The 25,057-nt window shown below is 48.5% G+C and overlaps 1 protein-coding gene across 1 annotated transcript; it reads left to right on the plus strand.

The window, feature by feature from the left end:
* Positions 1-3,693: 3,693 nt before the first annotated feature.
* On the plus strand, positions 3,694-25,057 carry LOC147663827 (ras-related protein Rab-38-like). The gene is made up of 3 exons (XM_086950185.1): positions 3,694-3,895; positions 21,985-22,265; positions 24,074-25,057. Exons 1-3 carry the CDS (start codon positions 3,694-3,696, stop codon positions 24,230-24,232), a joined length of 642 nt encoding a protein of 213 aa, XP_086806311.1. The 3' UTR covers positions 24,233-25,057.

A 25,057-nucleotide genomic window follows, 5' to 3' on the forward strand; every position in this document is an offset into this window, starting at 1 on the left:
CGATGAAGGATTTGGAAGGTTACGAAGGTTGCGGCAGCGCCGGCAGGCAAGACGAAGGTGCACGAGGCAGAGCTACGGCAGCGCCAGTAGTCCGTCAAGGATGAGTTCTTCTTTGCGTCTCTCGACTCCAAGATACAACTGCCCTCCTGCTCTGGGCTGCCCCAGTTATAGGGCTGATGTTCTTTGATGTCCGGACCCTCGCACCTGGAGGTCGGGAGGTCCGGGATGAGGGTGTCCCGACACCCAGCAGGGGGGTGGAGCCAGCGCCCGAGGAGGCGATGGCCGAGCGGCACTTGGCGGGGGAGAGCCATCGACACCTCTTCCTCCCATTGACTTACCAAGTAGCCCGCTCACCTCCTGGGTGGATGGTGGTGCCGGGATGTCTGAGGCCTGGCTAGGCCCAGGGTTGAGGTCGATCGGGGGCCAGGCGGCCTCGTGGTGGAGTGTCCAAGATGGCGTCCCGGAGGGCGCGCGGGCCAGCAGTGGATCGGGCCCACGAGGTCGATATGTTCGAAGGCAGAGGTCCCTGAGGGGACGGAGGACGTGCAGTGGTGGTGGGTGGTACTTGTGTGACCGGGCTCGGGCCTGGTCGGGCCGGGGGAGAGCGGCCCTTCATGTGGCCTGTCCAACAAGAACCACACCAGGTATATATAAAATATATGTATTTGTTACTAAACACTCTCTAGTAATCTCTTTATGAGATTACAGAGCAAAGTACACAATTTAAATGCCATAGAACTTCAGTAAATACTAGCACAATATACACTGGGCCCTAGGGGAAGACCAAACCATATGTAAAGAAAGTGGTATAAGAACCACATCTCTAGTCAAGACACAAGGCCTAGAGTCTGTAGAGTCGATGGGACCCCAAGGAACCACCCAAGGTAGTGACAGAGAGGACCCACGGGGGACGTGTGCAGTGTGAGAACACAGCCGCAAGACGCCGTTAGCTTCTATGGGGAAAGTCGCGGTTGGAATCTTAAAGATAAAGGACACTTAAGGGAGGACTTTGAGCAATACCCCTTGGACTTACAAGGTTCTAGGGCCAACACCCACAGGAGCACCGGAGTACTCGAGTTACCTCACCAAGGGAAGCCGGGTGCATAGGTGTCTTTTGGTGTCGGGAATCGTTGTTGATTTAAATGGTGATCTGCTGCAAAGTGCTGCTGCCTTCGAAAAGGAAAGTGTCCAGTGTGATCCAAGCATGGATCGAAGATGAGAAGAACCTAAAAAGCAGAGAGGACAGAGTCTGGGTCACTTGCCCGTGAACAAAGGCACAATACTCGAATGCCCACCGGTGTCGGGTGATTTCAGGTTGAACAGGTGAAGCTTGACTCTACAGCTACGAGGACCAGGAGGCATCGACGACAACCAGGAGCTGGATTCGAGCTGCCCACGAAGGATGTTAAGTGCTGCGGTGTCAGTGCCTGGATTGGACCCAACAAGCATTGGCAACAGCAACCCACGCAGGAAGAGAAAAGATGCTTCAGTGCGAACCAGCAAGGTCCGGGGGATCATCAAGTGGTGGACAGTCAGGGCACGTCTGAAGCAACCAGGGAAGCCCAAGGAAAGTCAAAGTTGCCATCTCAGGGACCCAGCAGTCAACGGAGCAGGGATTGCGAAGGTACCTCGAGCGAAAACATAAAGGGCCTGCTCACGGAACACTCGTGGAGTGTAGGCCAGCAATCTTCGGTGGAGAAGGTGCTCAGGTCTGGGCTACAAGTAACCCAATGCAGGTTGTATGTCAATACAATGCGGTGTTTACACCGCACTACCATTACAACGCTGGTTTTACAACGCAAGTCGTTACCACGACTTGCGCTGTAGGGTGCTGGACTTAGGAATATTAAGATTTACTATTCGAACCCCAGCCTACGTACAGTAGGGAAGGTGTTGGAATAGTAAATCTACTATTCCTTAGCCTAGAGCGCCCTCCAGCGCAAGTCGTGATAACGACTTGCGTTGTAAAACCAGCGTTGTAAAGGTAGTGTGGTGTAAAAACCGCGTCATAATGGATGTCCCCCCCCCAATGCACAGCCTCAAGGGACGTCAAGAAACTGATGCCCTTGCAAATGTGCACAGTGTTCAGGGGTTCCGGTTCCACGGTACCCACGAGGGCTGCAGGTCTCACCTTTGTTGGGGACTCAGGTCGGCCTCGGAGAAGTGTGGAAATCCACCTCCTGTGTTGCAAACACTTCAGAGTCCGGTGGGAGCTTCGGAGATGCAAACCGGTCAGATACGTCTTTGGTGCCTCCCACGCAGGGGAGTAACTCCTTTACTCCAAGGGAGATTCTTCAGTCATCCAGCGTTTTGCAGATCGTTGAAGTTCCAGGATTCAGTATCAGAGTTTCGTCCAGGTGTAATCTAAAGTCCTGTTGCCAGGGGTTCCTATCTTATACCCAAGGAAGGGGTTGGACATACTCTAAGGACCCACCTATGGGAGGGTTTGGAAAGAGGGGTGGCTACACCCATTTCCTTTGTCCAGTTTCACACCAGAGCAGGGGTTGCTAGTCCCTGAAACCGGTTTGAACAGGGCTATGCACAGGGACACCAAATGTGCCCCCAGTGCAGACTTTAAAGCGCTCTTGGAGTGCACCCACTCAGCCCCAATACACTAAACCCTGCCTGGGAGGTGGTGACACCTCCCTGTGACAGGAAACCTTTTGTCCAGGCCTCCCCTGCCGGAGTTTCGTCCAGCAGCAGGAGGCCAGACTCGTGTCTGTGACTGTATCATCCATTTTGTGATGCCAGGGCTCTTTTAGACTATTACCGGGCAGACCAGTGTGTCCATGTCTCTCCCTCTAGAAGGGTGGAATTCTACCCCCACCACCAGGACTGGCAGGGGGATATGATTCCAAAGTGTTTGCCACCAAACACAACATGTTTCCGTGCAGCCATTCCAAAGTTAGTATTTATCGCAAGGTTATAATGCACTTAAGAGTATATGGTTTGGCTGCATCACAGAACAGCACCAGAGAATAGATTCCGAAGGTTGAAGAGGGGCCCTGCTCATGCACGGGCATCCTCTCACACAAAACCCAGCACCCTGCCTTCAGGATTGATAAGGCCTGCCATAGGAGTGACTGATAGGTTTATATGTGCAGTTATTTAATATAGATATAGGTAACCTATGTCTCAGTAAGGGGTGCATGCACCACCTTATACAGGCTGCTGTAGCAGTCCTGTGGTGTCATTTTGAAAGGCTTCCCAGGGGTGGCATAATACATGTGGCAGCCCTGGTAGGCCTCTGGGGTACCTATGCCCTTGGTAACTAAGGTACCAAATACTAGGGACTCATAAGGGTACCCCAGTAACCAAACATGAGTGTACCTAAAGTACATGCAATCATTTTAAAAGAGAAAGCAGATAGGCTGGGGTCTGATAGCAGGATCCCAGCCAAACTAAGTCAAAAACCATCAAAACACCAAAAAAGAAAGTGGGTCAACCATGTAGTCAGATTACACCTTCCTACACCTAGGGAAGAGAAGGCCCTGTATGGTGTCCATAGGGTAGTCTAGTGACCTGGGGAAGGAAAGGCCATGTATGGTGCCTATAGGGTAGTCTAGTGGCCTGTGAAGAGTTGCCAGTGGGTGTTGGGGTAAACACTTACATGTCTAGAAGGTGGACATGGAAGGAAGTCTGACCAGTGAATCCTTTTCTTTGGCTCCCTAGCACTGAGGTCCCAGCTCTACCATGGGGACGCCCTTGAAGGAGCACCTGTGTAAAGTTTTGGTCGTGGGGGATCTCGGAGTGGGCAAGACGTCCATAATCCAGCGCTATGTGCACAAGGTCTACTCACAGCACTATCGCGCCACGATCGGTGTGGACTTCGCACTCAAAGTTATCAAATGGGGCCCAGAGACCATCATTCGACTCCAGCTCTGGGATATTGCAGGTGAGTGTAGACACGGGGTCATTGGAGGTGAGATGGGACAACTGGGGCATCGCAGGTGAGTGGACACATCTGGGGCATCGCAGGTGAGTGGACACATCTGGGTCATTGCAGGTGAGTGGACACATCTGGGTCACCACAGGTGAGTGGGCACATCTGGGGCATCGCAGGTGAGTCGACACATCTTGGTCATCGCAGGTGAGTGGGGACACCTGGGTCATTGCAGGTGAGTGGACACATCTGGGTCACCGCAGGTGAGTGGACACATCTGGGTCATAGCAGGTGAGTGGGGACACCTAGGTCATCGCAGGTGAGTGGGGACACTGGGTCATCGCAGGTGAGTGGGGACACTGGGTCATCGCAGGTGAGTGGGGACACTGGGTCATCGCAGGTGAATGGGGACACTGGGTCATCGCAGGTGAGTGGGGATTAGTGGGTCATCGCAGGTGAGTGGGTACACTGGGTCATCACAGGTGAGTGGGGATTAGTGGGTCATCGCAGGTGAGTGGGGACACTGGGTCATCACAGGTGAGTGGGGATTAGTGGGTCATCACAGGTGAGTGGGGACACTGGGTCATCACAGGTGAGTGGGGACACTGGGTCATCGCAGGTGAGTGTGGACACAGGGGTGATCGCAGGTGAGTGGGGACATTGAGTCATCGCAGGTGAGTGGGGACACTGGGTCATCGCAGGTGAGTGTGGACACAGGGGGGATCGCAGGTGAGTGGGGACACTGGGTCATCTCAGGTGAGTGGGGACACTGGGTCATCGCAGGTGAGTGGGGACACGGGGTCATCGCAGGTGAGTGGGGACACTGGGTCATCTCAGGTGAGTGGGGACACTGGGTCACCGCAGGTGAGTGTGGACACAGGGGGGATCGCAGGTGAGTGGGGACACTGGGTCATCGCAGGTGAGTGGGGACACTGGGTCATCGCAGGTGAGTGGGGACACTGGGTCATTGCAGGTGAGTGCTGACACAGGGGTGATCGCAGGTGAGTGGGGACACCTGGGTCATCGCAGGTGAGTGGGGAAACTGGGTCATCGCAGGTGAATGGGGACACTGGGTCATCGCAGGTGAGTGGGGATTAGTGGGTCTTCGCAGGTGAGTGGGGACACTGGGTCCTCACAGGTGAGTGGGGATTAGTGGGTCATCGCAGGTGAGTGGGGACACTGGGTCATCACAGGTGAGTGGGGATTAGTGGGTCATCGCAGGTGAGTGGGGACACTGGGTCATCACAGGTGAGTGGGTATACCTGGGTCATCGCAGGTGAGTGGGTACCCCTGGGTCATCGCAGGTGAGTGGGTACACCTGGGTCATCGCAGGTGAGTGTGGACACAGGGGTGATCGCAGGTGAGTGGGGACACTGGGTCATCGCAGGTGAGTGGGGACACTGGGTGATTGCAGGTGAGTGTGGACACGGGGGTGATCGCAGGTGAGTGAGGACACTGGGCCAATCGCAGGTGAGTGGGGATTAGTGGCTCGTCCCAGGTGAGAGGGTACACCTAGGTGATCGCAGGTGAGTGGGTACCCCTGGGTCATCGCAGGTTAGAGAAGGCATCTAGGTGATTGCAAGTGAGTGGGGACACCTGTGTCTTCACAGGTCAGTGGGGTCAGTTTGGGAAGAGCAGGTAGTGGGACACCTGTGCTCTCAGAGGTGGGACATTGTGATGCGATGACACCTGAGGCATTTCACGTACGTCTGTATACCTGGGGTATTGCAGCTGTAGGGACACAGGGGCTGTCAAAGGTTTGGGGTTACCTAGTGCATCACAGCTGAGGGAATACCTGGGACATTGCAGGTGTGAGGAAGCCTGGAGAAGTGCAGATTGCAGAAGATCACACAGAATTTGCAGGTTGATAGGCACTCCTGAGCCAATGCAGGTGAGACACCTGGCATTGAAGAAGGGAGAGACAGGTGGGATACCACAGGAGTGGAAGCCATCCGAGACATCGCAGATAAGATACCCAAGACATCACAAGTGGTGGAGACAATGGGGATATTTAGAAAGAGATACCTAACATATAAAAAGTAGGGGGATACCTCAGGCATCGGACATGAGATACCTAGGACAGCACAGGTGGGGGATACCTGGGGCATCAGAGATGAGATACCTAGGACACCATAGGTGGGGGATACCTGGGCATCAGAGATGAGATACCTAGGATAGCACAGGTGGGGAGTACCTAGGGCATCAGAGATGAGATACCTAGGGTAGCACAGGTGGGGGATACCTGGGGCATCAGAGATGAGATACCTAGGACAGCACAGGTGGGGGATGCCTGGGCATCAGAGATGAGATACCTAGGACAGCACAGGAGGGGGATACCTGGGCATCAGAGATGAGATACCTAGGATAGCACAGGTGGGGGGTACCTAGGGCATCAGAGATGAGATACCTAGGGTAGCACAGGTGGGGGATACCTGGGGCATCAGAGATGAGATACCTAGGACAGCACAGGTGGGGGATGCCTGGGGCATCAGAGATGAGATACCTAGGACAGCATAGGTGGGGGATACCTGGGGCTTCAGAGATGAGATACCTAGGGCAACACAGGTAGAGGATACCTGGGCTACAGAGATGAGATACCTAGGACGGCACAGGAAGGGGATACCTGGGGCATCAGAGATGAGATACCTTGGACAGATCAAGTGGGGGATACCTGGGACTTCAGATATGAGATACCTAGGACAGCATAGGTGGGGGATACCTGGGCATCAGAGATGAGATACCTAGGATAGCACAGATGGGTAATACCTGGGACTTCAGATATGAGATACCTAGGACAGCACAGGTGGGAGATACCTGGGCATCAGAGATGAGATACCTAGGACAGCACAGGTGGGGGATACCTGGGGCATCAGAGATGAGATACCTAGGACAGCACAGGCAGGGGATACCTGGGGCATTAGAGATTAGATACCTAGGACAGCACAGGTGGGAGATACCTGGGGCATTAGAGATTAGATACCTAGGACAGCACAGGTGGGGGATACCTGGGGCTTCAGAGATGAGACACCTAGGATAGCACAGATGGGTAATACCTGGGACTTCAGATATGAGATACCTATGACAGCACAGGTGGGAGATACCTGGGGCATTAGAGATTAGATACCTAGGACAGCACAGGTGCGGGATACCTGGGACTTCAGATATGAGATACCTAGGACAGCACAGGTGGGAGATACCTGGGGCATTAGAGATTAGATACCTAGGACAGCACAGGTGGGAGATACCTGGGGCATTAGAGATTAGATACCTAGGACAGCACAGGTGGGGGGGATACCAGGGCATCGGATATGAGATACCTAGGACGGCACAGGTGGGTGATACCTGGGACTTCAGATATGAGATACCTAGGACAGCACAGGTGGGGGGATACCTGGGCATCGGATATGAGATACCTAGGACAGCACAGGTGGGGGGGATACCTGGGCATCGGATATGAGATACCTAGGGCAGCACAGGTGGGGGGGATACCTGGGCATCGGATATGAGATACCTAGGACAGCATAGGTGGGGGATACCTGGGACTTCAGATATGAGATACCTAGGACAGCACAGGTGGGTGATACCTGGGACTTCAGATATGAGATACCTAGGACAGCACAGGTGGGTGATACCTGAGACTTCAGATATGAGATACCTAGGACAGCACAGGTGGGTGATACCTGGGACTTCAGATATGAGATACCTAGGACGGCACAGGTGGGGGGGATACCTGGGTCTTCAGATATGTGATACCTAGGACAGCACAGGTGGGGGATACCTGGGACTTCAGATATGAGGTACCTAGGACAGCACAGGTGGGTGATACCTGGGACTTTAGATATGAGATACCTAGGACGGCACAGGTGGGGGGGATACCTGGGACTTCAGATACGAGATACCTAGGACAGCACAGGTGGGGGATACCTGGGGCATCAGAGATGAGATACCTAAGAGATGGGGGGGCATACTAGGGACATCAGAGTGTAGAAACAGGATGCCGTGCATTGTATTCATGTCGAGTTGTTGTCGATGATGAATCCTAGGCTCCTGGCGTGGGTGCTGAGTGTGGATCGGCCACCAGATGACTTTGGCCAGAGGGGTGCCAAATGTTGAAAGATGAGATGCTGGCTGCATTCTCAACCTGCTGTGATTTGTCAGTGCATAGTCTGGGAAGCCTGCATAGAGCCATTGCAGTAGTAAATCCAGGTGGCATCCTGAAGCCACAATGATGGTGTACTGAGCTGAAGGCAGCACTTGCTCGACTGAGGAGAGGCTACATATAGAAACAAGAGTGCAAGTGACGTTTACTTAAGGGTGATAATATCCGTGTTTTCTCAGATTGGGAAAGCGACATTATCAATAGTGACTGCCAGAATCAAGGCAGACTGTGTTCCTCTTCTTGGCTGACGTCCAGCTGTCATGAGTCAAGCGCGTTGACTCTTCAAGATAAGAGGACAGTCATTAAGCAACTATCTCCTCAAGCAGATTGCCCTTTGCCAGTAGAAGATGACTGAAGCGATAATCTGCAGAGTCAGTGGGTCCAGTGCACCCTTTGTCGGTCTCATCGCCCAGGCAGCGCAGGCTGTCTCTAAGCGAAAGGACTTGTCAGCTTCAATGGGCTTAGAGCCTTCCCATTGCTTACCATTGGTTGGCATTATTGTCACTCCCATTAGCTTGTTTCTGATTTGTCAGCATGTGTCGGCTTTACATTCTCTTCTTGTGTTTGTTCCTCACCTTGAGCACAGCCACTGCTGCATTACTTGTGTCCTTCCACTGCTGACTTTTCAAGCACTACTCTTTTTGTACAAGCACTCCGTGAGAGTGCGCATGTTCTCCAGTTGTCGCCCTCGTATGCCTCTGTTGTCCCGTGCACAGCTCTCTCTTGCCCATATGCTGCCCCCCCCACCCACCTCCCTTCATGATACACTCACCCTAGAGTACTCCCCCTCGTTGCTATCTCACCCGTGGGCCTCTCCCCCAGCTCCTCATAGCGCCCTCTTGCCCGTGTGCTCCTTTTCTGCGCTGCTCTCACTAGCGCCCTCCATCTTGCTTCTGCTCCCTACCCACCGCATCCAGGTTTCTTTTTAAAAAGTCGCTTTCCCACTTTGTTTTTAGGTCTCGCCTGTCGATGCGCATGCGCATCGAGCAAGCGAGACTATAGGGGCTTATCCACTCTTTATCCACTGCAAGGAATCGTGGCGATTCCTTGCAGTGCCCGTGACTTTTAAGCTCAATGCGCATGCGCATTGAGCTTAAAAGCGCGTGCACGTCCGTCTTGTTTTACCCGCTCCGCCCCCTCCCCTTCCCGCCGTGTCGCATTTCTCCTCCCCCCTCCCCTCTCTTCCCTCCGTCTTGTTTGTTTATTTTACCCGCTCCGCCCCCTCCCCTTCCCGCCGTGTCGCATTTCTCCTCCCCCCTCCCCTCTCTTCCCTCCGTCTTGTTTTTTGTTTATTTTACCCGCTCCGCCCCCTCCCCTGCCCGCCGTGTCGCATTTTTTTTTAAATCCCCACTTCCCCCCTACCCCCCATCAATGCCAACACTGACGCCGTGCTAAAGCCCGCTCTCCCTGCTCCGCCCCCTGCTCCGGCCGAGACGCATTTCTCCTCCCTCCTCCCCCCTCCTCGGTCAGGTTACCCTGCTTTCTCTTTCGCTTTTTTTCAACCACATTCCACCATGGACTGGGACTTGGAGGAAAAAGAACTTCCACTACAGGCACATTCAGAAATATCTTGCCACGTTCTGACGTGTTCCCTATATTCAACAATTTGGAATAACATCTCCACCCAATTCAGAAGAACTCGCCTGAAGTTAAACACCTTTTGGTGGGTGAACTGCAATTGGGTATGCCCCTCCTCAGCAGCGCTTATCCCAAACTTTCTCCTAATCCGGTAAGCATTTTACAAAAGCGAGTGCGCCCGCCAGGCTCTGGAATGTTTTGTGTCCACCGTGCCCATGTTTACAGCCTGCGACCGCCATGATGCTTTTCCCCTTCCCACTGCCTTCTTCGCACTTTAGTGAATGAGCATTTTTCCAATCTCCCTCCTCGCCCCGTCGCTGTATCGCTCGTTACCCACGCTGCGTGGGGAGAAGGGGCAGGAGTTGCTTTTCGGAAACTCCCAGATCTCGCTACTTTTCTGTGGTCTTCGTTTCCGCTTGGGTTGGGAACGTACCTTGCTGGCATACACCTCTTAGGGCACGGATTTCTTTCACCCATACTCTGGGAACGGCCTGCCAGTAGTACTGCTTTCAGTTCACTGCTGCGCGGGGTGAGGGTGTGCAGTAGGTGTCGCAGGGCACTGTGCGACGTAGCTTAGCCAGGTGATGAGTACATGGTATCATTGAGCGCCCTATCTACCAGTGAGGTAACCAGGCACCCTTCCCAGAGACACATCTATGAGATCATCATCACACTCACCCTCACTCACCCTCAACCCCTCACCCTCACCCACACTCACCCTCATCCTCACTCACCCTCAACGCCTCACCCTCATTCACCCTCAACCCCATCACCCTCACCCTCACTCACCCTCAACCCCTCACCCTCACTCACCCTCACTCACCCTCAACCCCTCACCCTCACTCACCCTCAACCCCTCACCCTCAACCCTTCACCCTCAACCCCTCACTCACTCTCAATCTCACTCACCCTCACTCACCCTCACCCACACTCACCCTCACTCACCCTCAACACCTCACCCTCACCCACACTCACCCTCACCCTCACTTACCCTCAACGCCTCACCCTCACTCAACACCTCATCCTCACTCACCCTCACTCACCCTCAACCCCTCACCCTCACCCACCCTCACCCTCACTCACCCTCAACCCCTCACTCACCCTCACTCACCCTCAACACCTCACAATGACTCACACTCACCCTCACACACCCTCACCCTCACACACCGTCACACACCCTCTGCATAACAACACCTCTCACACCCTCACTCACCCTCACACACACTCACACTCACGCAACGTCACACACCCGAAGCCTCACACCCCCTCACTCACACTCACCCTCACACCCCCTAACCCGCACACCGCCTAACGCCCACACCCCCTAACGCTCACACCCCCTAACAATCACCCCCTAACCCTCACCCCCTCACTCTCACCCCACACCCTCACCCCCTCACTCTCACCCCACACCCTCACCCCTCACCCCCTCACCCTCACCCCCTCACCCTCACCCCCTCACCCTCACCCTCCACCCTCACTCACCCTCAACCCCTCACCCTCACACCCTCAACCCTTCGCCCTCAACCTCTCACTCACCCTCACTCACCCTCAACACCTCAGCCTCACCCTCACTCACCCTCACTCACCCTCAACCCCTCACACTCACTCACCCTCACCCTCACTCGCCCTCAACTCCTCACCCTCACTCACCCTCACCCTCACCCTCACTCACCCTCACCCACACTCACCCTCCCTCAACCCCTCACCCTCACTCACCCTCAACCCCTCACCCTCAAACCTTCACCCTCAACCCCTCACTCACCCTCACTCTCACTCACCCTCACTCAGCCTCAACTACTCTCACTCACCCTCAACCCCTCACCCTAACTCACCCTCACTCACCCTCAACACCTCACTCACCCTCACCCTCAACACCTCACCCTCAACCTCAACCCCTCACCCTCACTCACCCTCACTCTCACTCACCCTCAACCCCTCACCCTCACTCACCCTCACTCACCCTCACTCACTCTCACTCACCCTCAACCCCTCACCCTCACTCACCCTCAACCCCTCACCCTCACTCACCCTCACCCACCCTCACCCTCACTCACCCTCACCCTCACTCACCCTCACACAGTGCAATAGGTCTCAGACCATTTCAGTTAGAGCTTTAAGAAATGTTTATGGCTTTTTTTATTTGTAATTCTTTAGCATTGGCTACAGGAAACAAAAATGCTAAACATTTACAAAAAAAACCCATAAACAATTCTAAAAGCACTAACTCTAATGGTGCGAGACCTATTGCATTTCCAATGCTTGTTCTTTTTATTTACCGATCAAACTTGCGTTGGTAAATTAGCGTAGGTAGAGAACTGTTACCCAATTGGTGACACTGACCTCCTGTCTAAGCTACAAGGATACAAGAGTCCTTTTTTGCAACTGGCCGCTGTCCAATAGCAACAGGACTTGGACCCTCCTGTTGGCCTCTGACTGACACCCTGTGAGTCTCTAAGTGCCCCTTGTAGGCCCTGGGTGCTTGCCAAGCGGCTTCATGTGCCATGGCACACTCGGTGTGCCGCAAGTGCCTCCCGCCTGAGCACACCTCGGGTGAGCATCGGCAGATTTAGTGACCAGCACCCAATCCGCCTTTTGTAGGGTCACTTCAGAGGGTTGAAATCCAGCATCAGTGCAGAATAATTAAATGCACATTCTCTGGTGAGACATACTACTGAAATGTTGGGCCTGCTGGAAGACTCGACTGCTGACGTGGCTTTCTTTTTTAAAAAAAAATATTTTTATTGAAAGTTCACAGCAGCAAAAATGTACATTAAAATCATCAGTATATATAGATATATCAACTTAAAATATAGACATATATAAATACACTTGATAATGTAATAAATACAGTAATATAAATACAATATAAACAGCATTATCCAGTAGCAATATTTAACGGGAGAGACAGAAATGAATAACAGGGTAAAACCAATCATACAAAGCATTGACCATGACATCCCGCGATATAATCTATGGGGCCGCACATCTTGACTTCCTCCACCTAGCCACTGGCGCCCATACACGTAAACCCATTTCTCTGGATTTAATTCCTTTGAGGGCATAAAGTTCTGATTCAATATTGTGAATCCCTAACAACCTACACATCCACATTTGGAAGGTTGGAGGCTCCACATCCTTCCATGCAGCAGCAATTAATATCCTGAGAACAGCTGTCGAAATAAAAACCAGCGCCTCTGTCTCTATACTCAAACCTAGCTTTGCATCACAACCAAATATTAAAAGTGTAGGGGATAGGTCAATTTTAACAGCTAGCAGCCCCTCTAAAAACTTTTCAATTTCATTTTTAATCGGTCCCAAGTTTACACAACTACAAAACATATGTAATACGTCTGCTGGCCCATTACCACACCTAGGACAATTATGGTCTAGTCTCTTGCCCCATTTAAACAGTTTAGCTGGTGTATAGTATAAGTTAAAAAGAGTCTTAAAATGCTGTGCTCTTAGATTTGATGATCTCAGAAACCTTTTGTCCATTACCAATGCTCTGTCAAGATCAATGTCTGGATCCTGCAGTTTGGAGGCCCAGCTCTCCTCCACCTTGATCAAATCATCGGGGAGACTCTCCATAAGTATCCTATACAATTCCTTGATTCTATGACCTCCACCTTTCAAATAATCTAATAGAGCACAGCCATTGGATATATTCAGACCCAGTCTTTTTGACTTAATGATGTTAACCAGCTGCATATACTTAAATTCTTGAACACCTTGCAATGAAAACCGTGTCCTCAACAATTCAAGAGGCCTGCAGACGTCTTTAATCATTACTTGGCCTAATGAAGTAATCCCTTGTCTTTCCCAATATTTCCATGGGCCATCGTCACTTAGATGCAGGAATAGATCTGAGTTCCATAATAGGGTATGCTGATTATACCTTGGGATGTCCTGATCTTTACACATAGAGGACCATATCCCCCAAATATCTCCAAGTATCTTATAACCAGATGCTTTAAAGAAACGTTTGTCATGTTTCCTTGACAATATCCCGTGTACTTCCCCCCCAGTGCCAGGTGATAAATAGTGGGGATGACTCCCTGGCTATATCTAGCATCATCTGGGAAGAAGAGCACAGACATCCCTGTAAGGAGGCAGGCCCAGTTGTAGTACCTGAGATTGGGTATTCCCAGCCCCCCCTTTTCTTGGGGAAGGGACATGAGCCTATTAGATCTCCTAACCTTGCCATACTGCCATACAAAGTTCATGAAGATAGACTCCATTTCCTTTATCAATGCATCTTCTATTCTGAAAGGGATGGACCTAAATTTATATAAAATTTTAGGGAAGATAGACATTTTAATGACATTAACCCTCCCTATAACTGATAAATGAAGTTTGTCTATTCTCCTTAAATCCTGTTTGATTTTGATCAGTAGTGACTCAAAATTATCTTTGATGATGTCCTTTGGCTGGGCATTGATTATGATTCCTAAATAGACTACTTAGTCCAGATATCTATTGTCTGTTTTATTTATATTACCGGTGCATAATACCTGCGTTTTAGCTACATTAAGACGATATCCAGATAGTCTACCAAATTCTGAGGTGATTCTAACGATTTCATTCAGGGCACTATCAGGATCCGTAGTTAAGATAGCGACATCGTCCGCATAGGCGAGAACTTTAGTCTGGAATCCATTGGTGACAACTGGCTTAATTTTGCTATTCATTAATAGAGTTATTAGGGGATCTATATACAGAGCAAAAAGAATGGGTGAGCACGGGCACCCTTGTCGCGTGCCCCTTGATATATGGATCTTCCCCGACTGCTCACCCATAAGATGGATTCTAGCCGTTGGATTCGCATACATAGCACAAATTGCCTGTAGGAATTTCGGGCCAAAACCTGTCTCTCATTACCCTCCACAGAAAGCTCCACCTGACACGGTCGAAGGCTTTTTCCGCGTCAAGAAGGGTCATCGCGGCCCTCCCCCCATCGGCAGCATGTATATCAAATAATGTGATGGCTCTCCTTATATGATCGGTCGTGCCTCTGCCTGGAATAAAACCGTGCTGCCAGGGAGAAACCAGGGTCCCAATGATCCCGCCCAGCCGTGTCGCCATGATTTTAGCATACAATTTATTATCACTATTTATTAATGATAGAGGTCTGTATGAACCGGGGCTCTCTTTCGGTTTCCCCTTCTTATGGAAGACCACAATATTTGTTTCGGTCCAGGATTCCGGGATAGCCCCGGTATTGATAACCCCGTTAAATAGATCCAATAGTAGGGGTGTTATTACTTCCCTTAAACATTTATATACTTCCAAGGGTATGGCGTCAGGACCTGCCGCCTTGCCAGTTGCTAAATCCTGTAACGCCTCGGATAGTTCATCTATGGTTATACTACATTCCAATTTTTCTCTCTGACTAGGGGTGAGTTTGGTACCCATTTCCGGCCAATTTATACCCGGATCATCATTTTCTGACTCTTCCTTATAAAGCTCTTGGTAAAATCTTCTGAAGACATCAAGGATTTCATCTGACTTTTTATAAATTTGATCTCCTTCCTTTATTTCAGTTATGATATTCCTTGAAGCAACCTGCCTTATCCGCAGAGCCAACGCTTTACCAGCACTTTCCCCTGTTTCATACATTCCAGACCTGTATGAATGATATCCGGCTGCAGCTTTTCTTGCCAATTGTATCTGGAGTTCAGCCTTGATACTATTCAGTCGCTCTAAACTTAAATTACCCTGACACCCCTGATATACATCTTTCCTATGCTGTTCCTCTGCATCTGCCAGTTTACCCAATAATCGTTCCCTCTCTATCTTACCTCTCTTCCACATTCGTCCAGTGTAGCTAATTGTCTCACCTCTCAGACCTGCTTTAAAACTATCCCAGACAACGTTGCGGGGAGCACTATATCTGTTTGCATCAAAAAATGACTGACACCAAGTTTTCAGATGTGAAATATAATTATTATCCATTAGGAGCTTCCTATCGAAAGTCCAAGGTCTAGCTTTTTTCCCTTGTTTACTGATAGCAATTGTTAACACAAGGGGATTATGATCCGATATTATCTTGGGTAACCTTACTATTTCCACATTAGGAAGATAATTAGCTGTTATCATAAAATAATCCAGTTTGGTATATTTGTTAAAAGGATGTGAAAAATACGTGAACCCTGGATTGTCTCTCTTTAAACTTCCCCACACATCTATCAAACCATGGGATTTAATAACAGAGGATAACGTGGCTTTCATTACAGACACGGATTAAAGATGATGTGATCCCAGACTTCACATTGGCTATTCCGCCTGGTTGCTCGACCAAAATGTTAAATTGTGTGGGGCGTCATGGTGATTGCTAAACAGCTATTTATAAGAAAGAAATTAGGAATAAATAAGCCTCTTACTCGGATTCCGCTCTGTTTACCTGAACTCCTACCTGGTGTCTGCTCTTTACATGGTCTCTTACTCTGATTCTGTCTCTCTTCACCTTATCTCAAGCTCGGATTCCGATCTCTTTACCTGATCTCTTACTCTGATTCTGCTCTCTTTACCTGACCTTTTACTCTGATTCTGCTCTCTTTACCTGATCTATTAATCTGAATCTGCTCTCTTCACCAGATCTCTTAATCTGATTCCGCTCTTTTTACCATGTCTCTTACTCTGATTCTGTTCTCTTTGCCTGATCTCTAACTCGACTGCTGTTCTTTTTACCTAATCTCTTACTCGGATTCTGCTCTCTTTGTTTGATCTCTTACTCAGATTCTGCTCTCTTTACCTGATCTCTTATTCTGATTCTGCTCTCTTTGTTTGATCTCTCACTCTGATTCTGCTCTCTTTACCTGATCTCTTACTCTGATTCTGCTCTCTTTACCTGATCTCTTACTCTGATTCTGCTCCCTTTACCTGATCTCTTACTCTGATTCTGCTCTCTTCACCTGAGCTCTTACTCTGATTCTGTTCTCTTTACCTGATCTCTTACTCTGATTCTGCTCTCTTTACCTGAGCTCTTACTCTGATTCTGTTCTCTTTACCTGATCTCTTACTCTGATTCTGCTCTCTTCCCCTGACCTCTTACTCTGATTCTGCTCTCTTCACCTGAGCTCTTACTCTGATTCTGTTCTCTTTACCTGATCTCTTACTCTGATTCTGCTCTCTTTACCTGATCGCTTTCTCTGATTCTGCTCTCTTTACCTGTACTCTTACTCTGATTCTGCTCTCTTTGTTTGATCTCTTACTCAGATTCTGCTCTCTTTACCTGATCTCTTATTCTGATTCTGCTCTCTTTGTTTGATCTCTCACTCTGATTCTGCTCTCTTTACCTGATCTCTTACTCTGATTCTGCTCTCTTCACCTGACCTCTTACTCTGATTCTGCTCTCTTCACCTGAGCTCTTACTCTGATTCTGTTCTCTTTACCTGATCTCTTACTCTGATTCTGCTCTCTTTACCTGATCGCTTTCTCTGATTCTGCTCTCTTTACCTGTACTCTTACTCTGATTCTGCTCTCTTTGTTTGATCTCTCTTCGTTTGATCTCTTACTCTGATTCTGCTCTCTTTACCTGATCACTTTCTCTGATTCTGCTCTCTTTACATGTACTCTTACCCTGATTCTGCTCTCTTTGTTTGATCTCTTACTCTGATTCTGCTCTCTTTACCTGATCGCTTTCTCTGATTCTGCTCTCTTTACCTGTACTCTTACTCTGATTCTGCTCTCTTTGTTTGATCTCTTTCTCTGATTCTGCTCTCTTTGTTTGATCTCTTACTCTGATTCTGCTCTCTTCACCTGACCTCTTACTCTGATACTGCTCTCTTCACCCGATCTCTTACTCTGATCCTGTTCTCTTTACCTGATCTCTTATTCTGATGCTGCTCTCTTCACCCGATCTCTTACTCTGATTCTGTTATCTTTACCTGATCTCTTACTCTGATTCAGCTCTCATCACCTGATCTCTTACTCTGATTCTACTCTCTTTACCTGATCTCTTACTCTGATTCTGCTCTCCTCACCCGATCTCTTACTCCGATTCTGCTCTCTTTCCCTGATCTCTTACTCGATGTCTGCTCTCTTCACGTGCTCTCTTACCCAGATTCTGCTCACTTTACCTGATCTCTTACTCTGATTCTGCTCTCTTTACCTGATCTTTTACTCTGATTCTGCTCTCTTTACCTGATCTCTTACTCCTATTCTGCTCTCTTTACCTGATCTCTTACTCTGATTCTGCTCTCTTCACCTGATCTCTTACTCTGATTCTGCTCTCTTTACCTGATCTCTTACTCCTATTCTGCTCTCTTTACCTGATCTCTTACTCTGATTCTGCTCTCATCACCTGACCTCTTACTCTGATTCTGCTCTCTTCACCTGAGCTCTTACTCTGATTCTGTTCTCTTTACCTGATCTCTTACTCTGATTCTGCTCTCTTTACCTGATCGCTTTCTCTGATTCTGCTCTCTTTACCTGTACTCTTACTCTGATTCTGCTCTCTTTGTTTGATCTCTTACTCAGATTCTGCTCTCTTTACCTGATCTCTTATTCTGATTCTGCTCTCTTTGTTTGATCTCTCACTCTGATTCTGCTCTCTTTACCTGATCTCTTACTCTGATTCTGCTCTCTTCACCTGACCTCTTACTCTGATTCTGCTCTCTTCACCTGAGCTCTTACTCTGATTCTGTTCTCTTTACCTGATCTCTTACTCTGATTCTGCTCTCTTTACCTGATCGCTTTCTCTGATTCTGCTCTCTTTACCCGTACTCTTACTCTGATTCTGCTCTCTTTGTTTGATCTCTCTTCGTTTGATCTCTTACTCTGATTCTGCTCTCTTTACCTGATCACTTTCTCTGATTCTGCTCTCTTTACATGTACTCTTACCCTGATTCTGCTCTCTTTGTTTGATCTCTTACTCTGATTCTGCTCTCTTTACCTGATCGCTTTCTCTGATTCTGCTCTCTTTACCTGTACTCTTACTCTGATTCTGCTCTCTTTGTTTGATCTCTTTCTCTGATTCTGCTCTCTTTGTTTGATCTCTTACTCCGATTCTGCTCTCTTCACCTGACCTCTTACTCTGATTCTGCTCTCTTCACCCGATCTCTTACTCTGATCCTGTTCTCTTTACCTGATCTCTTACTCTGATGCTGCTCTCTTCACCCGATCTCTTACTCTGATTCTGTTATCTTTACCTGATCTCTTACTCTGATTCTGCTCTCATCACCTGATCTCTTACTCTGATTCTACTCTCTTTACCTGATCTCTTACTCTGATTCTGCTCTCCTCACCCGATCTCTTACTCCGATTCTGCTCTCTTTCCCTGATCTCTTACTCGATGTCTGCTCTCTTCACGTGATCTCTTACCCAGATTCTGCTCACTTTACCTGATCTCTTACTCTGATTCTGCTCTCTTTACCTGATCTTTTACTCTGATTCTGCTCTCTTTACCTGATCTCTTACTCCTATTCTGCTCTCTTTACCTGATCTCTTACTCTGATTCTGCTCTCATCACCTGATCTCTTACTCTGATTCTGCTCTCTTTACCTGATCTCTTACTCCTATTCTGCTCTCTTTACCTGATCTCTTACTCTGATTCTGCTCTCATCACCTGATCTCTTACTCTGATTCTACTCTCTTTACCTGATCTCTTACTCTGATTCTGCTCTCTTTACCTGATCTTTTACTCTGATTCTGCTCTCTTCACCTGATCTCTTACTCTGATTCTGCTCTCTTTACCTGATCTTTTACTCTGATTCTGCTCTCTTCACTTGATCTCTTACTCTGATTCTGCTCTCTTTACCTGATCTCTTACTCTGATTCTGCTCTCTTTACCTGATCTCTTACTCTGATTCTGCTCTCTTTACCTGATCTCTTACTCTGATTCTGCTCTCTTCACCTGACCTCTTACTCTGATTCTGCTCTCTTCACCTGAGCTCTTACTCTGATCCTGTTCTCTTTACCTGATCTCTTACTCTGATGCTGCTCTCTTCACCCGATCTCTTACTCTGATTCTGTTATCTTTACCTGATCTCTTACTCTGATTCTGCTCTCTTCACCTGATCTCTTACTCTGATTCTACTCTCTTTACCTGATCTCTTACTCTGATTCTGCTCTCCTCACCCGATCTCTTACTCCGATTCTGCTCTCTTTCCCTGATCTCTTACTCGATGTCTGCTCTCTTCACGTGATCTCTTACCCAGATTCTGCTCACTTTACCTGATCTCTTACTCTGATTCTGCTCTCTTTACCTGATCTCTTACTCTGATTCTGCTCTCTTTACCTGATCTCTTACTCCTATTCTGCTCTCTTTACCTGATCTCTTACTCTGATTCTGCTCTCATCACCTGATCTCTTACTCTGATTCTGCTCTCTTTACCTGATCTCTTACTCCTATTCTGCTCTCTTTACCTGATCTCTTACTCTGATTCTGCTCTCATCACCTGATCTCTTACTCTGATTCTGCTCTCTTTACCTGATCTCTTACTCTGATTCTGCTCTCTTTACCTGATCTTTTACTCTGATTCTGCTCTCTTCACTTGATCTCTTACTCTGATTCTGCTCTCTTTACCTGATCTCTTACTCTGATTCTGCTCTCTTTACCTGATCTCTTACTCTGATTCTGCTCTCTTCACCTGATCTCTTACTCTGATTCTGCTCTCTTTACCTGATCTCTTACTCGATGTCTGCTCTCTTCACGTGATCTCTTACCCAGATTCTGCTCACTTTACCTGATCTCTTACTCTGCTTCTGCTCTCTTTACCTGATCTTTTACTCTGATTCTGCTCTCTTTACCTGATCTCTTACTCTGATTCTGCTCTCTTCACCTGATCTCTTACTCCGATTCTGCTCTCTTTCCCTGATCTCTTACTCGATGTCTGCTCTCTTCACGTGATCTCTTACCCAGATTCTGCTCACTTTACCTGATCTTTTACTCTGATTCTGCTCTCTTCACTTGATCTCTTACTCTGATTCTGCTCTCTTTACCTGATCTCTTACTCTGATTCTGCTCTCTTTACCTGATCTCTTACTCTGATTCTGCTCTCATCACCTGATCTCTTACTCTGATTCTGCTCTCTTTACCTGATCTCTTACTCCTATTCTGCTCTCTTTACCTGATCTCTTACTCTGATTCTGCTCTCTTTACCTGATCTCTTACTCTGATTCTGCTCCCTTTACCTGATCTCTTACTCTGATTCTGCTCTCTTCACTTGATCTCTTACTCTGATTCTGCTCTCTTTACCTGATCTCTTACTCTGATTCTGCTCTCTTTACCTGATCTCTTACTCTGATTCTGCTCTCTTTACCTGATCTCTTACTCTGATTCTGCTCTCTTTACCTGATCTCTTACTCTGATTCTGCTCTCTTTATCTGATCTCTTACTCTGATTCTGCTCTCTTTACCTGATCTTTTACTCTGATTCTGCTCTCTTCACTTGATCTCTTACTCTGATTCTGCTCTCTTCACCTGACCTCTTACTCTGATTCTGCTCTCTTTACCTGATCTCTTACTCTGATTCTGCTCCCTTTACCTGATCTCTTACTCTGATTCTGCTCTCTTTACCTGATCTCTTACTCTGATTCTGCTCTCTTCACTTGATCTCTTACTCTGATTCTGCTCTCTTTACCTGATCTCTTACTCTGATTCTGCTCTCTTTACCTGATCTCTTACTCTGATTCTGCTCTCTTTACCTGATCTCTTACTCTGATTCTGCTCTCTTTATCTGATCTCTTACTCTGATTCTGCTCTCTTTACCTGATCTTTTACTCTGATTCTGCTCTCTTCACTTGATCTCTTACTCTGATTCTGCTCTCTTTACCTGATCTCTTACTCTGATTCTGCTCTCTTTACCTGATCTCTTACTCTGATTCTGCTCTCTTTACCTGATCTCTTACTCTGATTCTGCTCTCTTTATCTGATCACTTTTAGTCCTTTCCTGGATTATTTTTCTACATTGTGCTCTCTTTACTTGAATTATTATTTTGTATTCCCCTTTCTTCACCTTACCCCTCATTCCAGACTTTCCTCTCCTCATCCAAACTCTTCTACTGTTTCCCTGAACTCATATTGTGCAGTATTTACGTTTATATAGCACTACAGCTAACAAGACATTGAAGTATTTGTGTCGAGTAGCACGCTACTCCAGATCCCAGAATTAGTGGCTAATCCATGGGTTAATGGGATTAGTATTGGGCTCTCAAGTAAACCATTCCAAACATTTGCTCTAGTTTCTTTGTGATAGATGAAGTGAGCAGGAGTTAGTTGTGCTCAGTAGTGGTGGGCCTTGAGTTCATGCAGATGGTTGGTGGGATGAATAGATAGAATAGAGGAGATCAAGTATTTTGTTCTGGATCCTTTTTTTTTTTGCCTGAGCTCTTATTGTGGCTTCTCCTCTCCTTACCCACAGGTCAAGAACGCTTTGGGAACATGACGCGCCTGTATTATCGCGATGCCATTGGTGCTTTCATCGTCTTCGATGTCACTCGCGCCTCCACCTTTGAGGCCGTGCCGCGGTGGAAGGATGACCTAGACTCCAAGGTGTCCCTCCAGAGTGGCAAGCCAATCCCCATCATCCTGCTGGCCAACAAGTGCGACCAGTTACTTGAGGGGCTGGGCACCGACCTGCCCAAACTCGACCACTTCTGCCGGGACAACGGCTTCAGCGGATGGTTCGAGACCTCAGCCAAGGTACGCGCACCTCTTGTTGAACCCAGGCCATGGACTCCAATACCCTGCATTACCAGGTCAACTGAGAGAATGCCTCAGTCACCAGATTCACTCAGTCTAGTCCAATTTTGTTTCTCCTAAAATTAACAGAGCTCCTCTCCTGCTCATGCAATTGAAATAGAAACAAAAAAGGGCCTGTAATGCTACGCTCATGAGCAACCATGGCAGCCAATGTGAACCGATGTGAGAGTCACTGCCCCATATGTTGTCAAAGCAGACAGATCTGACCCTCATCTTCATGTGGCCTCTACCCTTTCCTGCCCCACAGCACATGCCTTGACTCTGTCCTCATATATGTGTTCCTTCTAGTATATGCTGCCTGTCTGCTGGCTGCAGACATATCTCACTCTGATACTGTCCTGATACATGTTCCCTATAGCATTCACTGTCCTATCTGCAGACATATCTCACTATGACACTTTCCTGATACATGTTCCCTATAGCATTCACTGTCCAATCTGCAGACATATCTCACTCTGACACTGTCCTGATACATGTTCCCTCTAGCATTCACTGTCCTATCTGCAGACATATCTCACTCTGACACTGTCCTGATACATGTTCCCTATAGCATTCACTGTCCTATCTGCAGACATATCTCACTCTGACACTGTCCTGATACGTGTTCCCTATAGCGTTCACTGTCCTATCTGCAGACATATCACACTCAGACACTGTCCTAATACATGTTCCCTATAGCATTCACTGTCCACCGACACACAGCAGGGGGTACAGTGAGTGTCTGGCCTAAGAGCAGGCTGTCCCCTGCCAGCAGTTGCAACCCTAGGCGTCCCTCATCGATAAAAGTTCTGTTGTCTCCCTCAGTCAGCGGTGCAGCTATCATCAGTGCAGCAGTCGCAGTGCCGTGCAGTGGGGTATCATGTGACAGGCCCACTGTACCTCAGCAGTCACTGCAATTTACTGCCTTGTGCAGTGGGGCCAGTGCTAAATTTGTACATGAAAGAGTGCCGGTGCCAAATGCTCCGCTCTGAAACACGCAGTGTGCAATGTAATGTGCACGCCGGGAAGACACGGAAGAGCTTTGTAGCCATAAATCCACCTCATGCCTCTTTAATGCACTAGCAGACGCTCCCTGACCCTTTATCTCACTCGTGCAGGTTCCTGCTTTATCCCAATTTGACAATTTTTCTGCATTTCTCTTCCTCTGTCTTTCCCTTTTGTGTTTTGTTCACTCTCTTGCTCTTGGTAAATGTCTGATGCAGAAAAATAAGTGCTGGTGCCCCCCTTCCCCCTCCCCCCCACACCTCATATTAAGCACTGGCAGTGGCTCAGGGCTCAATTCACAGAACTAACTTAAGACTAAATCAGAAACGTACTACTTTTGGTATTCACAGAACGTACTTACTACTTTTGGTATTCACAGAATGGATTTACGACTACTAACTTAACGTCCACACTCGGGCCGGAGATTCCGGCCCGGAGGTGGAGATTCCAGCTGGTGGCGGAGACTTAGCCACGGCTGGAATCTCCACCTCCGGGGCGGAATCTCCACCACCAGGACGGAATCTCCAGCCCGAATGCAGACATAAAGTTATTAGTCGTAAATCCATTCTGTGAATACCAAAAGTAGTAAGTGCATTTTGTGAATACCAAAAGTAGCAAGTTTAGGATTTTGTCTTAAATTAGTTCTGTGAATCAGGCCATCAGTTTCCCCGGCTTGCACCAGGGCCCACGCCACTGCTCACACTCACCTCAGCCCTGCTGCTTGTACCCTGTATAACAGAGTCTTTGATTTTCTCTTTAACCAGGACAATCTGAATATCGACGAGGCCGCGAGCTGCTTGATAAAGAACATGATCGCCAACGACAAGGGCCTGGACTCCAAGCGGGACCCCCACATCGTCCTCCCCACCCTAAAAAACAAGACCCTAAAAAACAGCAACTGCTCCAACTGCGCCAAGTTCTGATCCACAATGAGCTGTCTCTGACCTCCAGTGTGTGACCTCTGAACTCCTCCTCACCTTAGACTTACAGCCCTGTGACCTTTCACCTCCTGCCATTGGCTACCATCCTTGTGACCTCTGACCTCTTTCTACTGCCGACCTTCAATCCTATGACCATTCACCTCTGGCCATTTGACCTCCACCTCTTTGTCCTTCATCCCAGTGACTTCTGCCAATTTGATCTGTGACCTTTAACCCAGCATCCTCTGACTCCAAGCTCTGTGAACTTTGACCTTCAGCTTTCTGACTGTTGACCTCATTTTAATGATCTCTGATGCCCTGTAACCTCTGACTTGTAGGCTCGTAACTTTCACCTCCAGTCGTGTGACTTTCACCACTATCTTCCTGACCTTTGGCCTCCTTCCGACCTCTAACCTCCTGTGACCTATAGCTCTAAGATGTCAAGTCTCTGAAGTTCTGATCTCTGCCTGCCAGCTCTGCATCCCCTCATCTGCAGCCCTCTGACCTTCAACCTTGTATCCTCGGACCAGCAGCCCTTTGATAAGGCCCTCATCCAGAGACATTCAGCGATGCCACCTCTGATTGCAACCTGTCCTGTCTGGTTTGTCCGTCTGTACTGAGACCTGTGACCTCGAGCCCTGTCCCTTCAGAGCTCAAATGCTGACCCTGACTTTTAGTCTCAGTTTTATAACTTTTGACCTTTGAGCCCATGACCTACAGCCAGGCATCTTGATCTTACACATGTCATTCAATCAATCAATCAAATGGCATTTGTAAAGCGCATCACTGCCCCCCCGGGGGCATCTGGGCGCTGTGTCTCCGTCGAAG

The sequence above is a fragment of the Lissotriton vulgaris genome, unplaced genomic scaffold, assembly GCF_964263255.1.
Source record: "Lissotriton vulgaris unplaced genomic scaffold, aLisVul1.2 SCAFFOLD_220, whole genome shotgun sequence".
Taxonomy (NCBI): Eukaryota; Metazoa; Chordata; class Amphibia; order Caudata; family Salamandridae; genus Lissotriton; species Lissotriton vulgaris.